Source organism: Stegostoma tigrinum, chromosome 3, assembly GCF_030684315.1.
Source record: "Stegostoma tigrinum isolate sSteTig4 chromosome 3, sSteTig4.hap1, whole genome shotgun sequence".
Taxonomy (NCBI): Eukaryota; Metazoa; Chordata; class Chondrichthyes; order Orectolobiformes; family Stegostomatidae; genus Stegostoma; species Stegostoma tigrinum.
In genome coordinates, this window is record NC_081356.1 from 114950714 (window position 1) to 114973905 (window position 23192).

The 23192-nt window shown below is 41.6% G+C and overlaps 1 protein-coding gene across 6 annotated transcripts in view; it reads right to left on the reverse strand.

Annotated features, from left to right (window-relative positions):
* The window catches only part of trappc11 (trafficking protein particle complex subunit 11), a 61613-nt gene extending 40115 nt beyond the window's left edge, over positions 1 to 21498 (reverse strand). For 2 of the 6 annotated variants that reach the window (XM_059644849.1, XM_048527636.2), the window contains exons 1-6: positions 17164 to 17180; positions 16698 to 16925; positions 10583 to 10752; positions 10248 to 10318; positions 5723 to 5837; positions 3398 to 3497 (exon numbers count right to left, since the gene is read on the reverse strand). In XM_059644849.1, coding sequence (XP_059500832.1) covers positions 3398 to 3497; positions 5723 to 5837; positions 10248 to 10318; positions 10583 to 10752; positions 16698 to 16901 — 660 coding nt within the window. In that variant the 5' untranslated portion in view covers positions 16902 to 16925; positions 17164 to 17180. Of the gene's footprint in view, positions 1 to 3397; positions 3498 to 5722; positions 5838 to 10247; positions 10319 to 10582; positions 10753 to 16697; positions 16926 to 17163; positions 17181 to 17375; positions 17543 to 19494; positions 20607 to 20633; positions 20709 to 21411 lie in introns of those variants that run through there. The other 4 variants (XM_048527638.2, XM_048527635.2, XM_048527637.2 and 1 more) reach the window with 4 other exon arrangements.
* Positions 21499 to 23192: the final 1694 nt, after the last annotated feature.

The following is a 23192-nucleotide window of genomic DNA, read 5'->3' on the forward strand; positions in this document are numbered from 1 at the left end:
CGTAGGGAGCAAGAAATGAATGATTGAAGGGAACAAGGAAGAACATAGCTAAGGCACAGTTACTTAGATCAAGCGAGAAAGGCAGGAGTGAAAAAGAGTAAGAGGCTGGCGAGTAAGTTATGCATGGCATTATTATTTTCTGCAGTGCGAGATGGGCAGCAACATAGTAAAGAAGAGGGGCATCAAGATGCAAGGGCAAGTGAAACTAAGGGACTTTAGCACAAGTAAATAGTGAAAGATCGTACCCACTGCTGAGAAAAGGAGACAGCAGTGATGGAAACCATGATTTTTGCCATTAAATGGTACTGATTAAGATAGTAATTAGATCATTAAATAGGAGAAGGCATAAATATATCAAAGGGAGGAGTTTAAAAGAATTGGGTGATATAGTTTGTGGGGAAGATGCTTGCTGGGAAGAGGGGTCAGTCTGAGGTTGCAGTACAATACAGCAAATAGCATCGCGTGCACTAACTACAATTCTGCTGTGAAAACTTTTCAGAGTCTAGGCAGTAGTTTTGACAGTTTTGTTTTGCATCAACTTTGAAAAACACTTTCAACCATTTAAAACTCACTTTGTTAACGAAAGCTATTTTAAGGAAATCAAAGTGAACAGTCAAAACACCAAGATAATAAAGTGTGAAGCTGGATGAACACAGCAGGTCAAGCAGCATCTCAGGAGCACAAAATCTCACGTTTCGGGCCTAGACCCTTCATCAGAGAGGTGGATGGCGTGAGGGTTCTGGAATAAATAGGGAGAGAGGGGGAAGCAGACCGAAGATGGAGAGAAAAGAAGATAGGTGGAGAGTAGAGTATAGGTAGGGAGGGGATAGGTCAGTCCAGGGAAGACGGACAGGTCAAAGAGGTGGGATGACGTTAGTAGGTAGGAAATGGAGGTGCGGCTTGGGGTGGGAGGAAGGAATGGGTGAGGGGAAGAACAGGTTAGGGAGGCAGAGACAGGCTGGGCTGGTTTTCGGATGCGGTGGGGGAAGGGGAGATTTTGAAGCTTGTGAAGTCCACATTGATACCATTGGGCTACAGGGTTCCCAAGCGGAATATGAGTTGCTGTTCCTGCAACCTTCAGGTGGCATCATTGTGGGACTGCAGGAGGGCCATGATGGACATGTCATCTAAAGAATGGGAGGGGGAGTTGAAATGGTTCGCGACTGGGAGGTGCAGTTGTTTGTTGCGAACTGAGCGAAGGTGTTCTGCAAAGCGGTCCCCAAGCCTCTGCTTGGTTTCCCCAATGTAGAGGAGGCCACACCAGGTACAATGGATACAGTAAACCACATTGGCAGATGTGCAGGTGAACCTCTCCTTAATATGGAAAGTCATCTTGGGGCCTGGGATAGGGGTGAGGGAGGTGGTGTGGGGGCAAGTGTAGCACTTCCTGCGGTTGCAGGGGTAGGTGCCAGGTGTGGTAGGCAGTGTGGAGCGAACAAGGGAGTCACGGAGAGAGTGGTCTCTCTGGAAGGCAGACAAGGGTGGGGATGGAAAAATGTCTTGGGTGGTGAGGTCGGATTGTGATGGCGGAAGTGTAGGAGGATGATGCGTTGTATCCGGAGGTTGGTGGGGTGGTGTGAGAGAACGAGGGGGATCCTCTTTGGGCGGTTGTGGCGGGGGAGGGGTGTGAGGGATGTGTTGCGGGAAATGCAGGGGACGTGGTCAAGGGCGTTCTTGACAACTGTGGGGGCAAAGTTGCGGTCCTTGAAGAACTTGGACATCTGGGATGTGCGGGAGTGGAATGCCTCATCGTGGGAGCAGATGCGGCGGAGGCGGAGGAATTGGGAATAGGGGATGGAATTTTTGCAGGAGGGTGTTTGGGAGGAGGTGTATTCTAGGTAGCTGTGGGAGTCGGTGGGCTTGAAATGGACATCAGTTACAAGCTGGTTGCCCGAGATGGAGACTGAGGGGTCCTGGAAGGTGAGGGTTGTGCTGGAGATGGCCCAGGTGAACTGAAGGTTGGGGTGGAAGGTGTTGGTGAAGTGGATGAACTGTTCGAGCTCCTGTGGGGAGCAAGAGGCGGCGCCGATACAGTCATCAACGTAACGGAGGAAGAGGTGGGGTTTGGGGCCTGTGTAAGTGCGGAAGAGGGACTGTTCCACGTAACCTACAAAGAGGCAGGCATAGCTGGGGCCCATGCGGGTGCCCATGGCCACCCCCTTAGTCTGTAGGGGGTGGGAGGAATCAAAAGAGAAGTTGTTGAGGGTGAGGACGAGTTCGGCTAGGCGGATGAGGGTGTCGGTGGAGGGGGACTGGTTGGGCCTGCGGGACAGGAAGAAGCGAAGGGCCTTGAGGACATCTGCATGCGGAATACAGGTGTATAGGGACTGGACGTCCATGGTGAAAATGAGGTGTTGGGGGCCAGGGAATTGGAAGTTCTGGAGGAGGTGGAGGGCGTGGATGGTGTCACAGACGTAGGTAGGGAGTTCCTGGGCCAAAGGGGACAAAGTGGAGATGAGTTCAGTGGGGCAGGAACAGGCTGAGACAATGTGTCGACCAGGGCAGGCAGGTTTGTGGATTTTGGACTTTCCATGTCTTTAGATGGCATGTCCATCTGCCAACGTGGTATACTGTATCCATTGTACCTGGTGTGGCTTCCACTACATTGGGGAAACCAAGCGGAGGCTTGGGGACTGCTTTGCGGAACACCTCCGCTCGGTTCGCAACAAACAACAGCACCTCCCAGACGCGAACCATTTCCACTCCCCCTCCCATTCTTTATATGACATGTCCATCATGGGCCTCCTGCAGTGACAAAATGATGCCACCCAAAGGTTGCAGGAACAGCAACTCATATTCCGCTTGGGAACCCTGTAGCCCAATGGTATCAATGTGGACTTCACCAGCTTCAAAATCTCCCCTTCCCCCACCGCATCCCAAAATCAGCCCAGTTCGTCCCCTTCCCCCCCACTGCATCCCAAAACCAGCCCAGCCTGTCTCTGCCTCCCTAACCTGTTCTTCCCCTCACCCATCCCTTCCTCCCACCCCAAGCCGCACCTCCATTTCCTACCTACTGACCTCATCCCACCTCCTTGAACTGTCCGTCTTCCCTGGACTGACCTATCCCCTCCCTACCTATACTCTACTCTCCACCTATCTTCTTTTCTCTCCATCTTCGGTCCGCCTCCCGCTCTCTCCCTATTTATTCCAGAACCCTCACCTCATTCCCCTCTCTGCTGAAGGGTCTAGGCCTGAAACGTCAGCTTTTGTGCTCCTGAGATGCTGCTTGGCCTGCTGTGTTCATCCAGCTTTACACTTTATTATCTTGGATTCTCCAGCATCTGCAGTTCCCATTATCACAGTCAAAACACCTATACTGGAAGATACCCTATATACATGAATGTATTTAGGCAGGAGAGGACACCACCCACTTTCCAATGCTCTCAACTGTATTTACCTGGTGAGTTGTTTTGTTCAAGAATTCTTTGTGAGATTTTACCCTTCGAATCTCTGTATAGTAATACGTTTGTGCATGTTCATAAAAAGCATTCTCCAACCTGAATTTAATAAAAGCAATGTGTATTTTTAAATGTGGGCAATTGAATTTATTTGAATTCAGAGTCAAATAAAAAAAATAAAAATAAAAATACCTGATAATTAAATTATGCACATCCAAAGCAAAACACATTTGCAATGAAGCAACTTAATAAATCATGAGAAAACAAAACATTGAATTCTGGTCAATTACAATCCTTTCTGGACTTATTTTGATCGTTGTTTACAGTCTTAAACTCAACCTTGCACAGTTTTATTACAGATTTCGGAATACTAAAAAAAATGTTTAAATAAAATAGCCTGTCAAACATCAATAATTAAATAAATGAATAAATTTAGAATTCTATAGTATTGGCTTCTATATGCAAGAAGATGAAAATATAAGCTGAATTTAATCGTGATTTTATCCCAGAACATGGGTCATCCTCACAAAGCCCCACAGATAAGACATGCTTAGCCATTCTCCTTAAACCTCTTTTGTCTTTGCAAGAATATAGAAATTAAACATGAAAACAGGACAGTATTTATCTAAAAATGTCAAAAATAACCGACATCATATTAACTCAGCTTGTTTCGACTGCCCATCACCTGTCTTCTCCTTCACCCACCTGTCCACTCCAAGGCAGAATGTTATAGTCTCTATTGTTGTGCTTCAAACATTAAGAATATCAATTCCAGCTTCAAAATCGTGAAAGCATCTCCTGTCTGTTCAAAATCTTAGATGGTGGAAAAACGTGTATAAATGAAGCTAATTCAGAACCCAGGCTAATGATTTGGGACACGAGTACAAATGCCATCAAGGCAGATGGTGAAAACAGAATTTAATCAAAAAACCGAAATAAAAAGCTACATAAATTTCAACACGTAACTGCTGCCAAATTTCGGAAAAAGCATCTGGTTCAATAATATTCTTTAGAGGAAGAAATCTGCCATCCTAACTTGATCTAACCTAATTGTGACTCTGGATCCACAGCAATGTGGTTCAACGTTAACCATCTTCAGAGAAATTACAGATGGGCAATAAATGCTGGCCTAGCCAGTAACATCATATTTCAAGAATGAGTAAAGAAAACATTAAACAGTGTTGACAGTTCATTATCTAATGTTACTGCTGTATCCTTTCTTAACGCTAAAACACTAAAATCAGCCGGGAACGTATTCTTTTAACCATAAGAGGAGCTTTTCTGAAAAAGGACATTTTGGGTGTTATAATTTTCTTATGTTAGTATCCAAATGAATTTTTACTGAAGCCTAAAACCACCATAATCCTCCTAGTGAGAAGCCCATACTGCACATAATAACGTAATATAAGCCTTCAATTTTAATATATAAATTCTTTATTACTTCTTCAGCTGCACTCCATACCTCAGGATAGAAAATATAAATATAGAATTCCTATTGAATTTTTCTTTAAAATCAGCTTCAGTACAAGTAACAATGCCAACCAAATCAAAGCAGCAGGGGAACATAAAGGGAAGGTATAAAGCAGCACAACACGAGCCAAGCAAAGATCCCTCTTGCTCTGTATTGCATATGGCTTCAGCTTTGAGCATCTGTCCATTGATATTCAGTAGGGAGCTACCAGTAGCCCCTATAGAAAAAAAATACTATCCTTATACTAGCTGCTGTTCACATGTGGATTACAGCATTGTTAAAACAAAGATTTGAATGCATCTAGAGCATTGGATTCAGTCTTAGTCTTAGCTCTGGCTGATATTTTTTTTAAAAAAGCCATGATTTATGAGAATAAATAACTAAAACTAGTTCAGCAAAAGGTGAAGAAAACCTGATAGTTTTAAGGAGTTGAGGTGCAGTGATCTGGATTCCTTACCTATTTATTCTTTTATGGGACATGGGAATCATTGGCAATGCCAGCATGTCTTGTCTATCCCTAACTGCCCTTCAACCGGGTAACTTGTCTGGTTATCTCACAGGGCAGTTCAGAGGTCAATCACACTGTTGTGTCTCTGTATCTCAGTGGCTAGACCAGGTAAGGATGTAGATTTCCTTTCCCAATAAATACTTTTGAAATGAGTTTATACAATAACTGTTAATTTCATGGTCACCATTACTGAGACTAGCTTTACATTTAGGTTTATTCATTTAATTTGAATTCCATCAGCTTACTGTCAGCATGCTCCCAATGCATTCGTCTTGGATTCTGAATTACTAATTTAGCAAGATTCCCACTGTGCCACCATTTTCCTCAAGCATGTAAAGCACCTACCTGATAATATAGCCTACGAGATGATCAGTGTGTGGTAGCACAAACAGCGACTTTCCTGACAAGTCACAGGCATTGCACAATGCTGCAGCTCTCTCTGAAGCAATCAAGTCCTCACCTAAAGTGTTAAATGAAAGATATATTTAATTCTTAGGATGGTGAAGTATGAACTTCCTACAACTGCATGATAATAAAATTACAGAAAGACTGATCAACTGTGCAGCAGACAGATCTTAAACAGTGGGTGAGATATTTTAAATGAATTATATATTGGATTTTATTTTAATAATACTGTAAAGCAGAGAAGTTCACTTTCATTTCATTATACTTGATAATTAGAAATAGGAATACTTCAAGAATTCTCCAAGGAGGAATATGATCATCAGCCCAAGGACATCACAGCATTTCCTCAGGCTAGTGTCCTACATCCAACCATTTTCAGCTGTTTCAATTACCTTGCCTCCAACATAATGTCAGAAACATGGCTCATTCCTAATGATTTCTCAATGTTCAGCACCACTCAGATACTGAAGCAGTCTTTGTCTAAATGCAGCAAAACCTCCTCCAGTGATCCCCAGCATTACAAATACCAGTCTTCAGCCATTTCAAATCATTCCATATCAAGAAATATTTGGAGATAGTGGATACTGAAAAGGCTATGGGCTCCAGAACATTCCAGCAATAATACTGAAGGATTGTGCTCCAGAACTTGCTGCTCCCCAAGCCAAGCTATTTCAGTACAGTTACAACACCGGCATCTACCCAAGGATGTGGAAAATTGTCCAGGTACGTCTTACATATAAAATGGATAAATCCAACCAGGCAAATACGGCCACATCAGTTTACTCTCGATCATCAGTAGAGTGATGAAAGAGGTCACAGACAGACCTATCAAGCAGCAACAGCTCAATAATAACCTGCTCAGTGACACGCAGTTTGGGTTCAGCGAGGGGCACTCAGCTCCTGACCTCACTACAACCTCGGTTAAAACATGGACAAAAAAAATCTAAATACTAGAGGTGAGGCGAGAGTGACTGTTGTGAAGTCGGGTAGAGTATTTGGACTGGGAGGAAGAATGTTAGAACTTGGAGTTTGTCAAAGACTTAGCTGGGGGTGGGTGGGAAGCAGTGTGGTCACTTTAAAAGATGAAGTGCTTTTCCTATGCTTAGAGATTTAAACAAGATATCTGGAGGCAGCGGCTTGTTGGTTTGCAGGTGCACAGGTGACCCTTGAATTGAAACATTTGTATCAAAAAACTTTAGAGTTAGCAGGTTAATCAGTTTTGTTTTGTTATCAAAAACAAAAGTTTTCATTTCAGACAATGGATTTGAATCAGGCACTTCAGAGACCAAAAGCCAATTACATTTAAATCTGATGGTTTTGACAACATAGGATCAATCCTTCATAAGATATTGAGATGTCATAAAGGCTGTAAAACGAGAGAGGGCAGTTAGAAAATTAGAAGAATTAATTGACATCTGCCAGAGTTAACAGTTCTCAAGAGAGAATCGCTAGCTCTCACAGTTATCTCCAAGTTTTAGAAAAAGCACCATCTAAATCAAAAGGTACATAGGTTACAACTAGTCAATATTCTTGACAGAAGATTTCGATGGAGAAGGTACAGAGCATTGCAGAAGACATAATCTGGCTGTAATTTCAACAGACTAAAATCTGTGTGGATTTTTTAAAATTTTATGCAAGTGATGTGTATTTACTGGAACAGCATACCATTGGAATCTGGCTTTATTCAGGTATTCTAAGGGATTTATTTGTTTTGTTAATAGTTCAGCTAATTTGTTCACTTAGAGTTAGATAAATAAATTGTTATTTGTTGATTGTCGAGGGAGTGTCAGAGACTTGTTTTATTTAGCCACTAAAAGTTGCGAGAAGCAGGTTACATTACTTTTCACACTGCTTTTTAACAGATAAGGTGAGGTGCTCCTTTCTGGATGTTTCAGGTTTAGTTATTAGTGGGGGTGGGGTAAACCTCTACTCTGTAACAGTCACAACCCTTAACATCAAGCCTGCATTTGACCAAGTGTGGCAAAACTGGAATCTATGGGTATCAAGGGGCTAACTCTCCACTAGTCGGAGTCACACCCGACACACAGGAAGACGGTTGTGGTTGTTGGAGGTCAGTCTCTCAGCTCTGGGCCATCCTCTACAGAAGCTCCTCAGGATAGTATCTTAGGTACAACCACCTTCAGCCGCTTCAATGGCATTCCCTCTATCAAAGGTTCAAGGATGACTGCACAATATTCAGCACCATTTATAACAACTCAGATACTGAAGCATGTCCAAATGCAACAAGATCTGGACAATATCCAGGCTTCAGCTGGCAAGTGGCAAGTGATATTTACACAACACAAATGCCAGGCTACAACCATCACCAAAGAGAGACAAAACAACCACACCCTGACATTCAACGGCATTACCATCACTGAATCCTCCCCGTCAACATCCTCTAGATTATCACTGATCAGGTACTCAACCAGACTTGCCACAAAGACAGTGGTTACAAAAACAGCTCAGAAGCTAGGCATACTGTGGTGAGCAAACTCATCTCCTGACTCCACAAAACCTGTCCGTCATCTACAAGGCCCAAGTCAGGAATGTGATAGAATATTCCCCGTTTGCCTGGATGACTGCAGCCCCAATGACACTCAAGAAGTTTGACACCATCCAGGACAAAAGAAGCCTGCTTGATTGGTGCTACATCCACAAGCATGTGCTCCCTCCACCACTGATGCTCCGTACACAATGCTTCTGCTGCTGCTGCAGCTGTCTACAAGATGCACGGCAGAAATTTGCCAAAGATCCTCAGACAGCAACTTCCAATCCCATGTCCACTTCCATCTCGAAGGACAAGGGCAGCTGATACATTGGAACAAGACCTTCAAGTTCCCCGCCAAGCCACTCACCATCCTGGAAATATATCGCTGTTCCTTCACTGTCGTCATTGGATCAAAATCCTGGAATTCTCTCCCTAGTGGTATTGTGGTTCAACCCACAGCAGGGGGATTGCGATGGTTCAAGAAGGCCGTTCACCACCACCTTCTGAAGGACAACCAGAGACAAGCAATAAATGCTGGCCAACCTGCAATGCCCTCATCCCACAACCAAGTTAAAAATCAACCTGGACAACACGCAGGCCTGTGTTAACAACTGGCAGTAAAACTCATGCCAGACAAGTGCTAGACCACAATTATCTCCAGAAAGTGAGAATCTAACCATCACCTCTTGATATTGAATGGCATTCTCACTGGTGAGTTCTCCCCACTGTCACATACTGGGGAGTCAGCATTGATCAAAAACTGATCTGATTCAGCCACATAAATATTGTGGGTACAAGGGAAACCAGAAGCCGAATTCTGTGGTGAGTAACTCCCCTCTGGCTTTTCAACAATGTAGTTTCTAGAGTTAACATTAAGTCCAATGACAACTCGTCAGAACTTTTCGGAATTGCTCGATTCAAAATATTAGTTGTTTCCCTCTTCACAGATGCTACCAGACTTGCCGAGTTTCTCCAGCATTTCTCTTCTTAGTTGATACCTCAATCACCAACAGTATTTGGTTTCAGTACGTTTAATTGCATAATGTTTAAAAAGATGATTAAAATTAGCAATCAATTTTGTTTTGTGCTTTATAGTAATCGCAGCCATGGAAATAGAAAAACAGCAACATAACATAACTAAAGAATGCAATTAAAACTCCTTCCTCAGAAAGCTCTCCAGTAACTCGTACAAGGACATATCAAATTACCTCTGCATAGATCTGGTTGCAATGACAGTCAAAATAAAATAATTCTGTAATATTCAGCATTTAGAGCACAGAAAGAGCTAATACCTCAAAAAAACCAAACATTTATTGGATGGGGGATATTAAAAGCAAAATCCAAAATCTGTGCACATTAGTCATGTTCCCACAAATCACTGAAATTAAAACAAGGACATAGTTAGGTTTCATAATCAAAGCTTTATGCCATGGTTTTCCGAGTGTTCGAGGTTAGGGGTGAATGATTAGTGTTTCCAGTTCTGGTTAAAACAATTAAAGAAGGTAACAGAATAGGTTAAAAGTAGATCACCTTATGTTACAAATAGGACTAAAGTGTGACCTGCTTTCACTAAAGCAGAAGTGGTAGTTTCATTAGGAGTAGCCAAATGAAAAACATTGCAAAATTAAATATATTTCAATGAAGTACAGTGACTTTAATTGTAACGTATCCATCACAGAAATAAAGTTTCATTTAAAATTTTGAAATCATAGAATAAGTCTAATAGCAAAAGTTGAACAAAGTACTGATTAGGTTAATTCTGAGGAAGGGTTACTAGACCAGAAACGATTCCTGATTTCTCTCCACAGATGCTGCCAGATCTGCTTTTTCAGCAATTTCTGTTTTTGTTTGTTATTAATTTTCCTGTTCACTCAAAAGACACTGACTGATGTGTTGCATTTCTGCAACATATTCTGATTTTGTTTTTGATTTTCTGCAATTTTCCCCCTTTCATAGGATTTGCAATGAAAGTACCTGGAGGTAAGGGAGTCTTCTTCTGTATTAGCACAACAGCAACCTTTGTGTTTCTTCCATGTAAACTCTGCCTGGAAGTTTAAAAAAAGCAGAAATCACAACCCCACAGAAGGAAGGCAAAGCAGAGCCAAGTCTCAATTAGATCCTCACTCAAAAGAAAAACGACGCTACTTTCCCTCTATAGACCTTATTTTTTGTTTTATGTAGATTTTGTTTATGATTTTACAGATTCATCATTTTTGATCAATGCAGACTCAGTAGGCCAAAGGCCTTTATGCTGTTGGTCTCTAGGACGCCAAGAATAATAATTTCTAATTACAATTATTTCAGCATACCTGACAATTTCTACTCTGGTGGCACATTCGGATTGCTTCTCTTTCCACTGAGCGTCATCCCAGTCCAGTTCATAGAAGACCACCACCAGAGCAGGAACAAGGTTTAAATGTTTGTTCATCCAGCCAGTTTTAAGGATTCCTTTTGGAATATACCACTCATAAGAAGTCCTCTGTAACAAGGCAGCAATTCAGTAATTACTCTGAAAGCTTTACAATGGCATGAATATTCCAAATTTATTTTCATGGTCTACATTACATGCAGGCTCAGATATTACTGTACATAAACTTTGGATCACATGTATTTGCATACAAGTTAATAACCAATCTTAGGGGTACGATTTAGGAAGTAATTTATACAAGTAGGATATGTTTTATAGCGAAAACTACAAAGCACATTGTCAGAATGCTACATCCAATGTGACTGTGACAAAGATAAACAGCCCCTGACAACCATATTAACCTTGTGCAAAATTGACCAAAACCCTTCCTCTGACTCACCATCCTGTTGGTCAGGATAGCTCTCACATGGTAGCGTTCTTAACTAATCAGAGCTCAAGGTAGTGGAGATTGCGATGGCTCCTTATTGTCCTATGGTGCCCCTCAAACAATTACCCCTTTCCCCCGTAATGTTATTCAGAACTAAATGTTATACTTTCAGAACAATATGGAAAGAGAGAGTGAACATTTCTGAGGAATATTAAACCTTGAAATTCTATATGCTGCAGCTGTACAAAACTCTGGTGCGGCCGCACTTGGAGTATTGCGGACAGTTCTGGTCACCGCATTATAAGAAGGATGTGGAAGCTTTGGAAAGGGTGCAGAGGAGATTTACTAGGATGTTGCCTGGTATGGAGGGAAGGTGGCATTTTTCCCCTTTCATAGGATTTACAATGAAAGTACCTGGAGGTAAGGGAGTTTTCTTCTGTATTAGCACAACAGCTGAGGGACTTGAGGCTGTTTTCATTAGAGAGAAGAAGGTTGAGAGGTGACTTAATTGAAACATATAAAATAAGCAGAGGGTTAGATAGGGAGAGCCTTTTTCCTAGGATGGTGATGGTGTGCATGAGGGGGCATAGCTTTAAATTGAAGGGTGAAAGATATAGGACAGATGTCAGAGGTAGTTTCTTTGCTCAGAGAGTAGTAAGGGAATGGAATGCTTTGCCTGCAACGGTAGTAGATTCGCCAACTTTAGGTACATTTAAGTCGTCATTGGATAAGCATATGGACGTACATGCAATAGTGTAGGTGGGCTCGAGATCGGTATGACAGGTCGTCACAACATCGAGGGCCGAAGGGCCTGTACTGTGCTGTAATGTTCTATGTTCTATATTCCCATTAGCAGCGCAGACAGTCATTGCATTAGAGAAATTTTTGATGGTTAAAAGAAATCGTGAGTTATGGGAAGCAGACGAGTTACACTAAGGCTCTGTTTCCATCCGGTGTGACTCAATGATGCTATGAAAGGAAAGTGGAACAAAGACCAAAGAACAAAGATCAGCCACAATCTTGCCACATAGCATGCCAGACTCAGTTGACCAACTGAGTCTATTCATGCCAATAATTACCCCAAGTCTTGAGAGTTCCAATTCTGTGTTATAAACATTTTGGGGCGGTAACGCCAAAGGCATTAACTCTCTGAAAGCAATGTCACAGATACACAGAAAAAAGTATGCCATGTGTGCTGCGAGGCGTAAAAGGCTTGAGGGAATTGCAGAAACAGGAAGGGACAAGTGAGAGCAAAAGAATTTGAAAACAGACACAACAGATACAGGAGCAGGAATCTGTGCAGAATAAAATCCAGGTCTTAAGAATGCAAAACAAAGATTATGTAAGATGCAATTTTGGATATAAACAAAGGCACTGAGAAGATATGCTATGAAGTGAGCACATGGATGAGAATCGAAACAGAAGCACAGTGCCACAGTGGTGGACACAAGGAATACTTCAGTGACAAAATCAGATAATCTTCGCAATGGACAACATTGAGAGTTTGAGGCTCAGCTGAGTCAAGGCAACTGTAAGGTTCTGCAGTCAACCTTCAATAAGGTCAACAAATCAGGATCCAAGATAAGGAATTTACAATGGGGTGCTTAGCAGGGTAAGTTTTCTCTGCAAGAAATCTGGCTCATTGTGAACTTGCTGTCCAACAGGCAGTCTGACTACACAGCAAGGGTGAAGGCAGAGATTGATATGTTATTTCCCGAGAAATACGTCATTGCAGAGTAACACACCGATCATTTAAGGATGGCATTTGAAAGCAATACAACAGCTGGAAATGAAATGAAGCAATTGTGCTGTCTAGGAAGTAAGTCGCAGAGATGGATCCCATATTCTGATAAAAGACTTCTAAAGGGAGGTCAAGGCAGCTGTTTCTCTTACTGTGTACTTACTCCTATAACTAATTAATTGGTTCTGACACACAAACATTGCTATTGCAGAACACTGCAATGAGGAGAACTGTTACACACTTACCCATCTAATACTGAACTTAGCCTTTTGAAAAATTAAATTGAGAACCTACAAAATTCAACCTTTGTTTATAATGCAGAAGAAGAAATAGCTGTTCAGTCTATTCTATAATTTAACTTTATCATGGCTGATGCATACTCTAACTGCATCCATTCAATGTGGCTCCATACCCTTGTGATGCCCTAACTAACAAACATCGATCCATTTTGGATTTAATGTTACTGTTGACTCATTGACTTCTCGACCCACTGAGTTCTCATCATGGTAACACGGAGAACGAAAATTTGTCAAAGCTTTTCTTCTCTACACGACATTTCATGGTAATGCAGTCAATATTTGTACATGCAGCATGAGGACATTGCAAACTGGCCCGTTATCACATGAGCATTTGAATTCTTCCTCATGGCTACTTCAGGCAGACTGTGTAATTGAGGTAATTTCCTAGAACAATATGTTGTGGATCCAACCAAGGATCAGGAAATAGTTAATGAGGCAATTTTAATAATTGATTTCAGATTAAAAGAAGGGTTTATGACAATTGACCAAACCATAGTAAAATAAGTTTGAGAGAGTGAGAATCTTGGGTCGAAAACAACTTTGCTAAAGTTAACTAAGTGTAAAGCAATGAGTTGGCTACAGTGGACTGGGAAAGAAGTTTAGCAAAAACACCATTTGACAAAATAGCAGACAATTAAAAAAATAGTTCATGATTTCCAACAGAGATATATTATAGTGAGAAAGAAGGATTTGAGAAACGGGATCAACTAAACATGGCTAACCGAGAGAGAAGGATAATATTACATTTTTAAAACTGCAATGTAGCAATGTTTAGTGGTAAGCCAGAGGATTCGGGAAATTTTAGAAACCAAAAAAGATGACGAAAGAGAGAGGAAATAAACAGAGCAAATGACAAAGTTACATGCAGGCTTAAGAGCTTCCTTAAATATATAAAAAGGAAGAGAGGAGGCAAAGTGAGCCCTGGCCTCAGAGAACAAGACTGCGGAAATAATGAGGAACCAGGAAATGGCAGGAGTGTTCAATAATACTTTGCAGCGTCTCCCACCATGAATTCCAAGAATACCAAATAATCAAGGGGAAGGAAGGGCAGGAAATAAAAGCAATAACTATTACCAACGAGAAAGTTCCCAGGAAACTAAACGGGGCTAAAGGCCTGAGTCCCCGGGACTTGATTTTTATTTTTAAATTCATTCATGGAACATGGGATTCACTGACTGGCCAGCATTTGTCATTTGTCCCTAGTTGCCCACTGCCTATTCGTATTCTCAAATTTGTAAGGCAAGCGTTCCACGTCATGAAACCACACTTACTCTCTGATTATACTAGGCATTTCTAAATGCTCTGTTACTACAGCCTTTGCAATAGACCCTAGCGTTTTTAGTGTCAGTGGTTTCCTGCTTTCTGACTCCTTACTTTAAATAATTGATATCATCCAATCTAACAGGACAGTCACAAATCAAAGGAGCTTTGGAAAGTAGACAATAGGTGCTGGAGTAGGCCATTTGGCCCTTCGAGCCAGCACAACCGTTCACCCCACAATCAGTATCCTGTTCCTGCCTTATCCCCATAACCCTTGATTCCACTATCTTTAAGAGCTCTATCTATCTCTTTCTTGAAAGTATCCAGAGAGTTGGCCTCCACTGCCTTCTGGGGCAGAGCATTCCATATATCCACCACTCTCTGGGTAATGAAGTTTTTCCTCAACTCTGGTCTAAATGGTCTACCACTTATTTTTAAACTGTGTCCTCTGGTTCTGGACTCACCCATCAGCAGAAACATGCTTCCTGCCTCCACAGTGTCCGATCCCTTAATAATCTTGTACGTCTCAATCAGATCCCCTCTCATCCTTCTAAACTCAAGTGTATACAAGCCCAGTCGCTCCAATCTTTCAACACATGATAGTCCCGCCATTCTGGGAATTGACCTCGTGAACCTACATTGCACTCCTTCAATAGCAAGAATGTCCTTCCTCAAATTGGAGACCAAAACTGCACACAATACTCCAGGTGCGGTCTCACCAGGGCCCCGTACAGCTGCAGAAGGACCTCTTTGCTCCTATACTCAATGCCTCTTGTGATGAAGGCCAGCATGCTATTAGCTTTCTTCACTGCCTGTTGTACCTGCATGCTTGCTTTCATTGACTGATGTACAAGAACACCTAGATCTTATTGTGCTTCCCCTTTACCTAACTTGACTCCACTGAGATAGTAATCTGCCTTCCTGTTCTTGCCAAAGTGTATAACCGCATATTTATCCACATTAAACTGCATCAGTCATGCATCTGTCCACTCACCTAGCCTGTCCAAGTCACCCTGTATTCTCATACCATCCTCCTCACATTTCACACTGCCACCCAACTTTGTGTCATCAGCAAATTTGCTAATATTACTTTTAATGCCTTCGTCTATATCATTAATATATATCGTAAACAGCTGCAGTCCCAGCACCAAACCTTGTGGTACTCCACTGGTCACTGCCTGCCATTCCGGAAGGGACCCATTTATCACTACTCTGCTTCCTGTCAGCCAGCCAATTTTCAATCCAAGTCAGTATTTTGCCCCCAGTACCATGTGCCCTAATTTTGTTCACCAATCTCCTACGCGGGTCTTTATCAAAGGCTTTCTGAAAGTCCAGGTACACTACATCCACTGGTTCTCCCTTATCCGTCTTCATAGATACATCCTCAAAAGATTCCAGAGGATTAGTCAAGCACGATTTCCCCTTCGTAAATCCATGTTGACTCTGTTACTGCTTATCCAAATGAGTCGTAATTTCATCTTTCATAATTAAAATTATAAATAAAAACCTACACATCAACCACCTCACTTTCCATCTCTTTTAAGACGCTACTATAGGGTCCATCAGAACCTGGGCATCTGTCAGCCTGCATGCACCAACAATTCACTTTGTATCATTTCCCTCATGCTCTGATTTAGCCTTACTTCTGGAATGTTGTTTGTAGCCACTATAATGAAGACTGCTGCAAAGTGCATCTTCAATTCATCCATAATTTTCTCAATTCAGATCAGATTAGGTCAAATAGTCCACAATCTTCTCCACCATTCAATTACTTTACATTCATTATAGCCTCGATCACCGTTTCCTACCTATCCTGGAATGCCCATAGATTGTCTCTGGTAGCCTTTGTGCTAGAACTATGTTTTTAAGGTTGTTGATTGCTGTTGATTGTCAAACATTATTCAGCTACATAGATCCAAAGCCAAATCCAAGAAGCATTTTAGACCAGCTCACTTTGAGCAAGGACACTAAATAACAAATCAAAATTCTCCACATCCAAATTAAAACTCCATTGTAAAGGTGGGTTGATGCAGATTAAACTGTGGTTCTACGCAGTGGATAAGCCAAATGAACTAAGAAGTTCATGGTTTTTTTTTAAAAATACCAAATATATAAATTGAATACATTTTTGCTTACTTTAAAAAGCCTGATAAAAAGCTTATTCACATAACTGGATTTTTTGAAAAAGTACACTTTTTCCAAATATGCTATGAGTTTAACTGCATATAGATTCACCCTCAGTTTCATTGTAATGCTCAGTTTCGTCAAACCAAGCTATCTGTCTTTAATTTGCACGATGCAAGATAAGCCAGCAATCAAAGTTGCTTACCTTCTGTCTGCATTTCGGGTATTCATGATCTCCAGGAAGCACTTTAAATGATATAGGGACTCTGTCAGCACGTCTGTTGGCACAAAAAGCATCCCAAATAGCTCGATGTACAGCATTGTAAGTCACATCAAGGCCTGTGAGAGCTACAAAGGCCATAGGCCGGCAGCAAAGCTCCAAAGGAAAATCCCACTGCACTGAACTCATCTTGCAGATTAATGACAACTCAAGCTGAAATAAAGACAAAGTAACACTATTAATATCAAAATGATGGCTAAGCAAGACCACTGATCACAATGCTGCAAAATAAAAAAACAGCCTTGAAAGAAAGTAGATTTCAGATGAGGTAATTTCTAGATTAGGATAATTTAAGTAGTTACTGCATTTTATATAATATACAGGAGTAATATTCAGGCACATGATTTAGGTGGTAATGAAAGGATGCAAATAAGCCATACACAAAATGTACCTCATGTTATTCAAAGTCAGCACTGAATTAGCAGCTGCAATGGTCAAAAGACGAAGATGCTTTACTCAAAATCCAAAGAAGCTGTGACAAGCCAAAGTGCTTAAATTGCTTTGGTTAGATGCTCAAAACTGTAACCTGTCAACACTTGTCTGAATCAAAGTTTGTTTACTATATTCTTGAAGCAGACACTTAACTGGAAATCCAACGCTCACCTGCAAGATTTCAGGAATGAGAAGGAACCTCCTTCAATCTACACCTTAACGGTGACAAATGTGTACATTGCTAAATCATAGAAACATAGAAGATAGCAGCTGTAGACCATTCAATCCCTCTAGCCTGTTCTACCATCTATTACAATCATGGTTTACCAATGAACAGAAATATTCTAATCCCAATCTCCCCCATATCCCTCAATCCCCTTTGTCACAAGAGCTAGATCTACCTCCCCCATGTAAATACAAATATTATGGCCGCAACCACTTTTTGTGGTAGTGAATTCCACAGGCTCTCCACTCTCTAGGTGAAGAATTTTCACCTCAGTCTAAAAGGTTTACCCCAGATCCTTCAGCTTTGAATCCTGGCTCTGGACTCCTCACCGATAGGAACATGCTTCCTATGCCTAACCCATGTAGTCCAATTAGAATTTTCTACATTTCTACAAGATTCTCCTTCATATAGGCCTAACCAACTTACTTTCTCCTCAAACGTCAGGACTGCCATCCCAGGATCAATCTGATGAACTTTTGCTGTAGTTTCTCTCTAGCAAGAATATCCTTCCTCAAATAAGGAAACCAAACCTCTGTACAATATTCCTGATGTGGCCTCACAAGGCCCTGTATAAAGGCAGAAAGACATCCTTAATCTTGTCCTTAAATCCTCACACTACAAAGCCAACATACTTTCTTTATGTTTTCCTTCTTTATTCCCTGCTGTACCTGCACACTTATTTTCAGTCTCTGGTGCACAAGGATACCCAAATCTAATTGACACTCCTTCTCAATTTACAACAAATAATAATCTACCTTCCTATTTTTGCTACCAAAATGGATAACCTCACATTTATCCACATTATACTGTATGTGCCATGCATTTACCCAATCACACAGCCTGTCCAAACCATACTACAACATCTCTGCACCCTCCTCACAGCTCAGCCTTCTATCCAACTTTATTTTATCTTCAAATTTTGAGGGGTTGCATTTAGTTTTCTCATCGAGATGATTGACATAGGTTGTCAATATCTGGAGTCCAGTACCAATCTCTGTAGGGCCTGCCATTCAGAAAAAGTCCCAATTATTCCTACTGTTTGTTTCCAGACTGGTAACCAATTTTCTGTCTATTTGTGGGACACAGTCAAAAGTCTTCTGACAGTTCAAACAAATCACATTCACTGGCTCCTCCAATCAACTCAATAAGGTATATCCTCAAAGAACCTAGTAGACTTGTCAAGCACAACTTCTCTTTTGTAAATCCATGCTGACTCTTTTCTAAAGGCTTGGCTTTGAATTCCTTGATAATGGGCTCTAACATCTTCTCCACTACTTACATCAGAGTCACTGGGCTATAATTCCATTTTATCACTACCTCCCTTTTTAAAATGGGGTGAGTGTACATTAGCAACCCTCCAATCTATATGTTCCAGTATCTGAAGAGTCTTGAGGCATGACCACCAATACATCTATTATTTCTAAAATTAGTCAGTCTAAACTAGTTGATAGAGAGAATTCCAAGCCACAGAATACAATATATCTGCACTTGGAGAGACACAATTAGTCAGGGATAATCAGCATGGATGTTCTTTTAAGGAAAGGTCACATTTGATAAAATGTGATTCACGTCCCAAATATTTAGGGGAACACAGGGTCTCATGAGAAGGAGGAACCGAAAGAAATCAGTATTAGCAGGCAAAAGGTGTCGGGGACATTCATAGGATTAAAGGCCAATAAATTTCTAGGCCCACTTGATCCACCTCCCAGAGTACTTAAGGAAGGCCATAGAAATAGCGAATACATTGGTGGTCATCTTTCAAAATTCTATAGATGCTGGGATTGTTCCTGTGGGTTAGAGGATAACTAATGTAACCCTACTACTTTTAAAAAAAAGTGGTAATGGGAACAGGGAATTCTGGGCCAGCTGGTCTGAAATTTGTTGTGGGGGAAATTCTAGAGTCAGTTATAAAAGATTTAATACCACAGCAATTGGAAAATTATGACAGGATCACAGAGTAAGCATGGATTTATGAAAGGGAAATCCAGTTTGACAAATCTACTGGAATTTTGCCATGATGTAACTAGTCGAGATGAAAAAGCAGTGTCTGAACATGTGCCTTACCTGGACTTTCAGAAGGCTTTTGATAAAGTCCCACACAACAGACTAGCGTGTAAAATTAAAGTGTATGGGATTGGATCTTGCGTACTGACGCAGATGGAGAGATTGTTGGCAGATCGAAAACAAAGAACTAAATGGGTCTTTTTTTTTCCAAAAAGGCAGCAGGCAGTGAGAGATTAGGCTATCGGAGACTAGTGGCTGCACCCCAGCTACTCATACTATACAGTAATGACACGGAGGAGGAATTAAACACAATATCTCCAAGATTGAAGACAGCACAAATCTTGATGGCACAGTGAGCCACAAGAAGGATGCAGACATTTGGACAAGTTGATTGAGTGTGCAAGTGCATGGAAGATGAAGTATAATGAGGATGAATGAGGTTGCCCAGTTTGGTAACTGAGACAGGATGGCAAATTATCGGAACAACAATAAATTGGGAAAGCTGACGTGTAACAAAACATGGATGCCTTTGAACACCAGTCACTGGAATAAGCATGCGGATGCAGCAACTGTTAAGGAGGCAAACAGTATGTTGGCCTTCACAGCAAGATGATGAGAGTACAGGAGCAGGCAAGCCTTTTGACAACAGTATAGGGCATTGGCGAGATCACACCTGGAGTACTGGGTGTAGTAATTTAAGGATTAGGGTAGGCCATTTAGGACTGAAATGAAGATAAATTTCTTCATCAAGAATGGACAGCTGACAGAATTCTCTGCCAGATATTGAAAATATTGAATGTTTAGGCTCAAGGAGTTACATATAGTTGTTAGGACGAAAAGGGTAAAGGGATAAAGACAGAAAATAGAAATAAAGTACTGAGTTGGATTATCAGCAATGAGCATATTTAAAGTTGAGGCAGGCTCGAAGGGGCAAATGGCCTACTCCTGCTCGCTCACTATTTCTATGAATGAAATTTTTGAGGACATGGCCTTTAACAACACAGCTGGTTATCAGAAAGTAACAACCTACAGGATCTAAGACAAAGTGACACGTTGAATCCAAAATTAGCTGAGTTGGAAGCTCATCTCAGCAATAATTATGATACAGGAAACAGAAGCTGAAGTAGAAGACCAGTCATGGTCATTTTGAACTACAGAGCAGCTGCAAAGAGCCAAATAGCTTATTCCTGCATCTGTACCTAATATTATGATGACAATAAGGTTGAAAGCAATCTTGTCCAAGAGCATGAATTTATGGACTGGCAAAAAAAACAGGGATGACGACTTCAGTCTTCCCAATATCTGACTGGAAAAATTTTACCCACTACTGGATACCTAACCCCCAACCCCCCCCCCCAAAAAAAGGCAACAAATCAATTCAAAACAGTAGAGAACGGTTAGTGAGCTGGGGTGTCATCCACATTCCTGTGGAATGTGACATTTTCTAACACTATCAGGAAGTGGCAGGTTTGAGGTGCAGTGGGGTGGGGTAGGGGTCAGATCTGTGGGTTAGTGGGGCAGGTCTGTGGGGCGGTGGAAGGGTTGGGGAGTGGGGCAGGTCTGAGGGGCAGAGTAGTGGGGATGGGGCAGGTCTGAGGGGACAGGTTGGGGTGAGGAGGCGATTAGAGTCTAAGGAGCAGTAGAAGGGATGGGGAGAGGAATCTAGGCAAGGACATAAACAAGTTATCACTCTGCCCTCTGACAGGTGACTTCCTGGCCTAGTCTGTGCCAAACTAACTGACTATGATAACCAAGATATCATTTCAGGAGGGTCCAGGCCCGAAACATCAGCTTTTCTGCTCCTAAGATGCTGCTTGCTCGGCTGTGTTCATCCAGCTCCACACCTTGTTATCTCTGGCTGTGATAACACGAAGCTACGGACTAACTAGCCCAAATCTCCCAACGGGACGCTCACCAAACCCATGCCCACCACCCCAGAGGCCCGTTCCCATCCCCAGCACAACCCGGATACTTTACCCGGTCGGACCGGTGCACGGCCGCAACTTTCCACTTACACCACGCCTACTACCACCAAGCTACTGAAAACAACTGCGTCATGACGTGTCACGCATTCCAACCCTTTCTTTGATGGGCGGCGACACTAACCAATAGGTGCCCCGTCTCCCAGGTCCGCCGTCGGACCATTGATCCAATCGGCGATCAGTCAGAAGGCGGCCCTCTGCAGGGACTCAGACGAATTTGCTGAAACTTCGCCATCTGCTGGTGGGAAGCTGTCGTGCCGTCCTGACGCCGAGCACAGAACAGGCGTTGCAGCGATATTATGCGGGTGGTACAGAGCAGAATGCAACAGGATGATAGCATAAAAAATCAAATATCTAAATTTGCTGACAATGCAAAATTGAGCAGCATTTTAAAAATGTTGATGCCAGCAGAAAATTTCAACAGTATATATTAGGTGAATGGGCAAAGCTGTGGCAAATGGATTTTAACATAAGCAAGTTATTAATTTTGGCCGAAAAAGGATAGATCACAGTATGTCTTAGAAGGCCAAAGTTAAATACAGTGGACATCCAATGAGATTGGGGGGGTTCATGTGCATAGTTCTTTAAAATGCCGCAAACTAATGTAGAAAATAGTCAAGAAGGCTAATTGAATGCTGGACTTCATATCCGAAGGGTTGGAATATAGATAGGATTGCTGATATTATAGTGCAGTTATTTCAAAACCTTAATTAGAACCCTTTTAGAGTACTGTAAGTAGATCTGGGCACCACACCTTAGGAAGAATGTTCTCGCCTTAGAGGGAGTTCAATGCACGGTTTACAAGAATGATACCTGGATTTCAGGGAACTAGTCCCATCTTCTGCATTTGTCCCATATTCCTCTCAACCTTTCCCAATCATGGACCCATCCAAATCATGCAGTATATTCAATACTATCACTAATCTTGCTGTGAACAGCCTTGTTACATACAACGCCTGAACATTCCTTCCAAATTTTCTCAGCGTTAAGAAAGACTTTAAAAAACAATTTGATCTTCCAATTACCAAACATTGGCAACCGTATTATTAGTGCAGATTTGAACAAATTTTGAAAAGGCCATTTAAATAAAACAGAATAACTGAGGAAATACACAAGTTAATCAATAACCCGTGCATGTCCAAAATACATAAATAAAGGTTACAAATGAATAGTGTTATGTTTATTCCATACGCAGGAAAAGGGACCAGACAGCGAAGAAAAAGTGAGATAACTTTCAAGGTGTAGAGCTGGATGAACACAGCAGGCCAAACAGCATGATGCTTGGCTTGCTGTGTTCATCCAGCTCTACACCTTGAAAGTTATCTCAGATTCTCCAGCATCTGTAGTTCCTACTATCTCTGAGCCAATAAAATGTGTTCATTAAAATCACAACTACTTCAAAATGCTACTTCATCATTGGATATTTGCAAACTGAAAAACAGAGTTAATGTTTTGAGTCTGAAATGACTTCTTCAAAACCTGAAGTATTTGTCTTAATTACTTATTTACAGAAATAACCATTGTGGCAATTTAATCAGTTTCAATTGACCGTGTCCCCAATGACTCTGGAGGTGAATACAAATTGAAGTCTTCCATGTGGTGTCTCATGAGACAGTCAAACGCAGACTTGCAGGTTTTGCTTGCAGTTCTGTCTTTCTCTGCTGTTCTTCCATTTCATCATTAAAGCATTTGGACTAAAATCATAATGCAGCTTGATCGACAAATTGCTGTAATTTTGAATGGCTGGCAACAAACTCCTCCTGGTTATTAATTTCA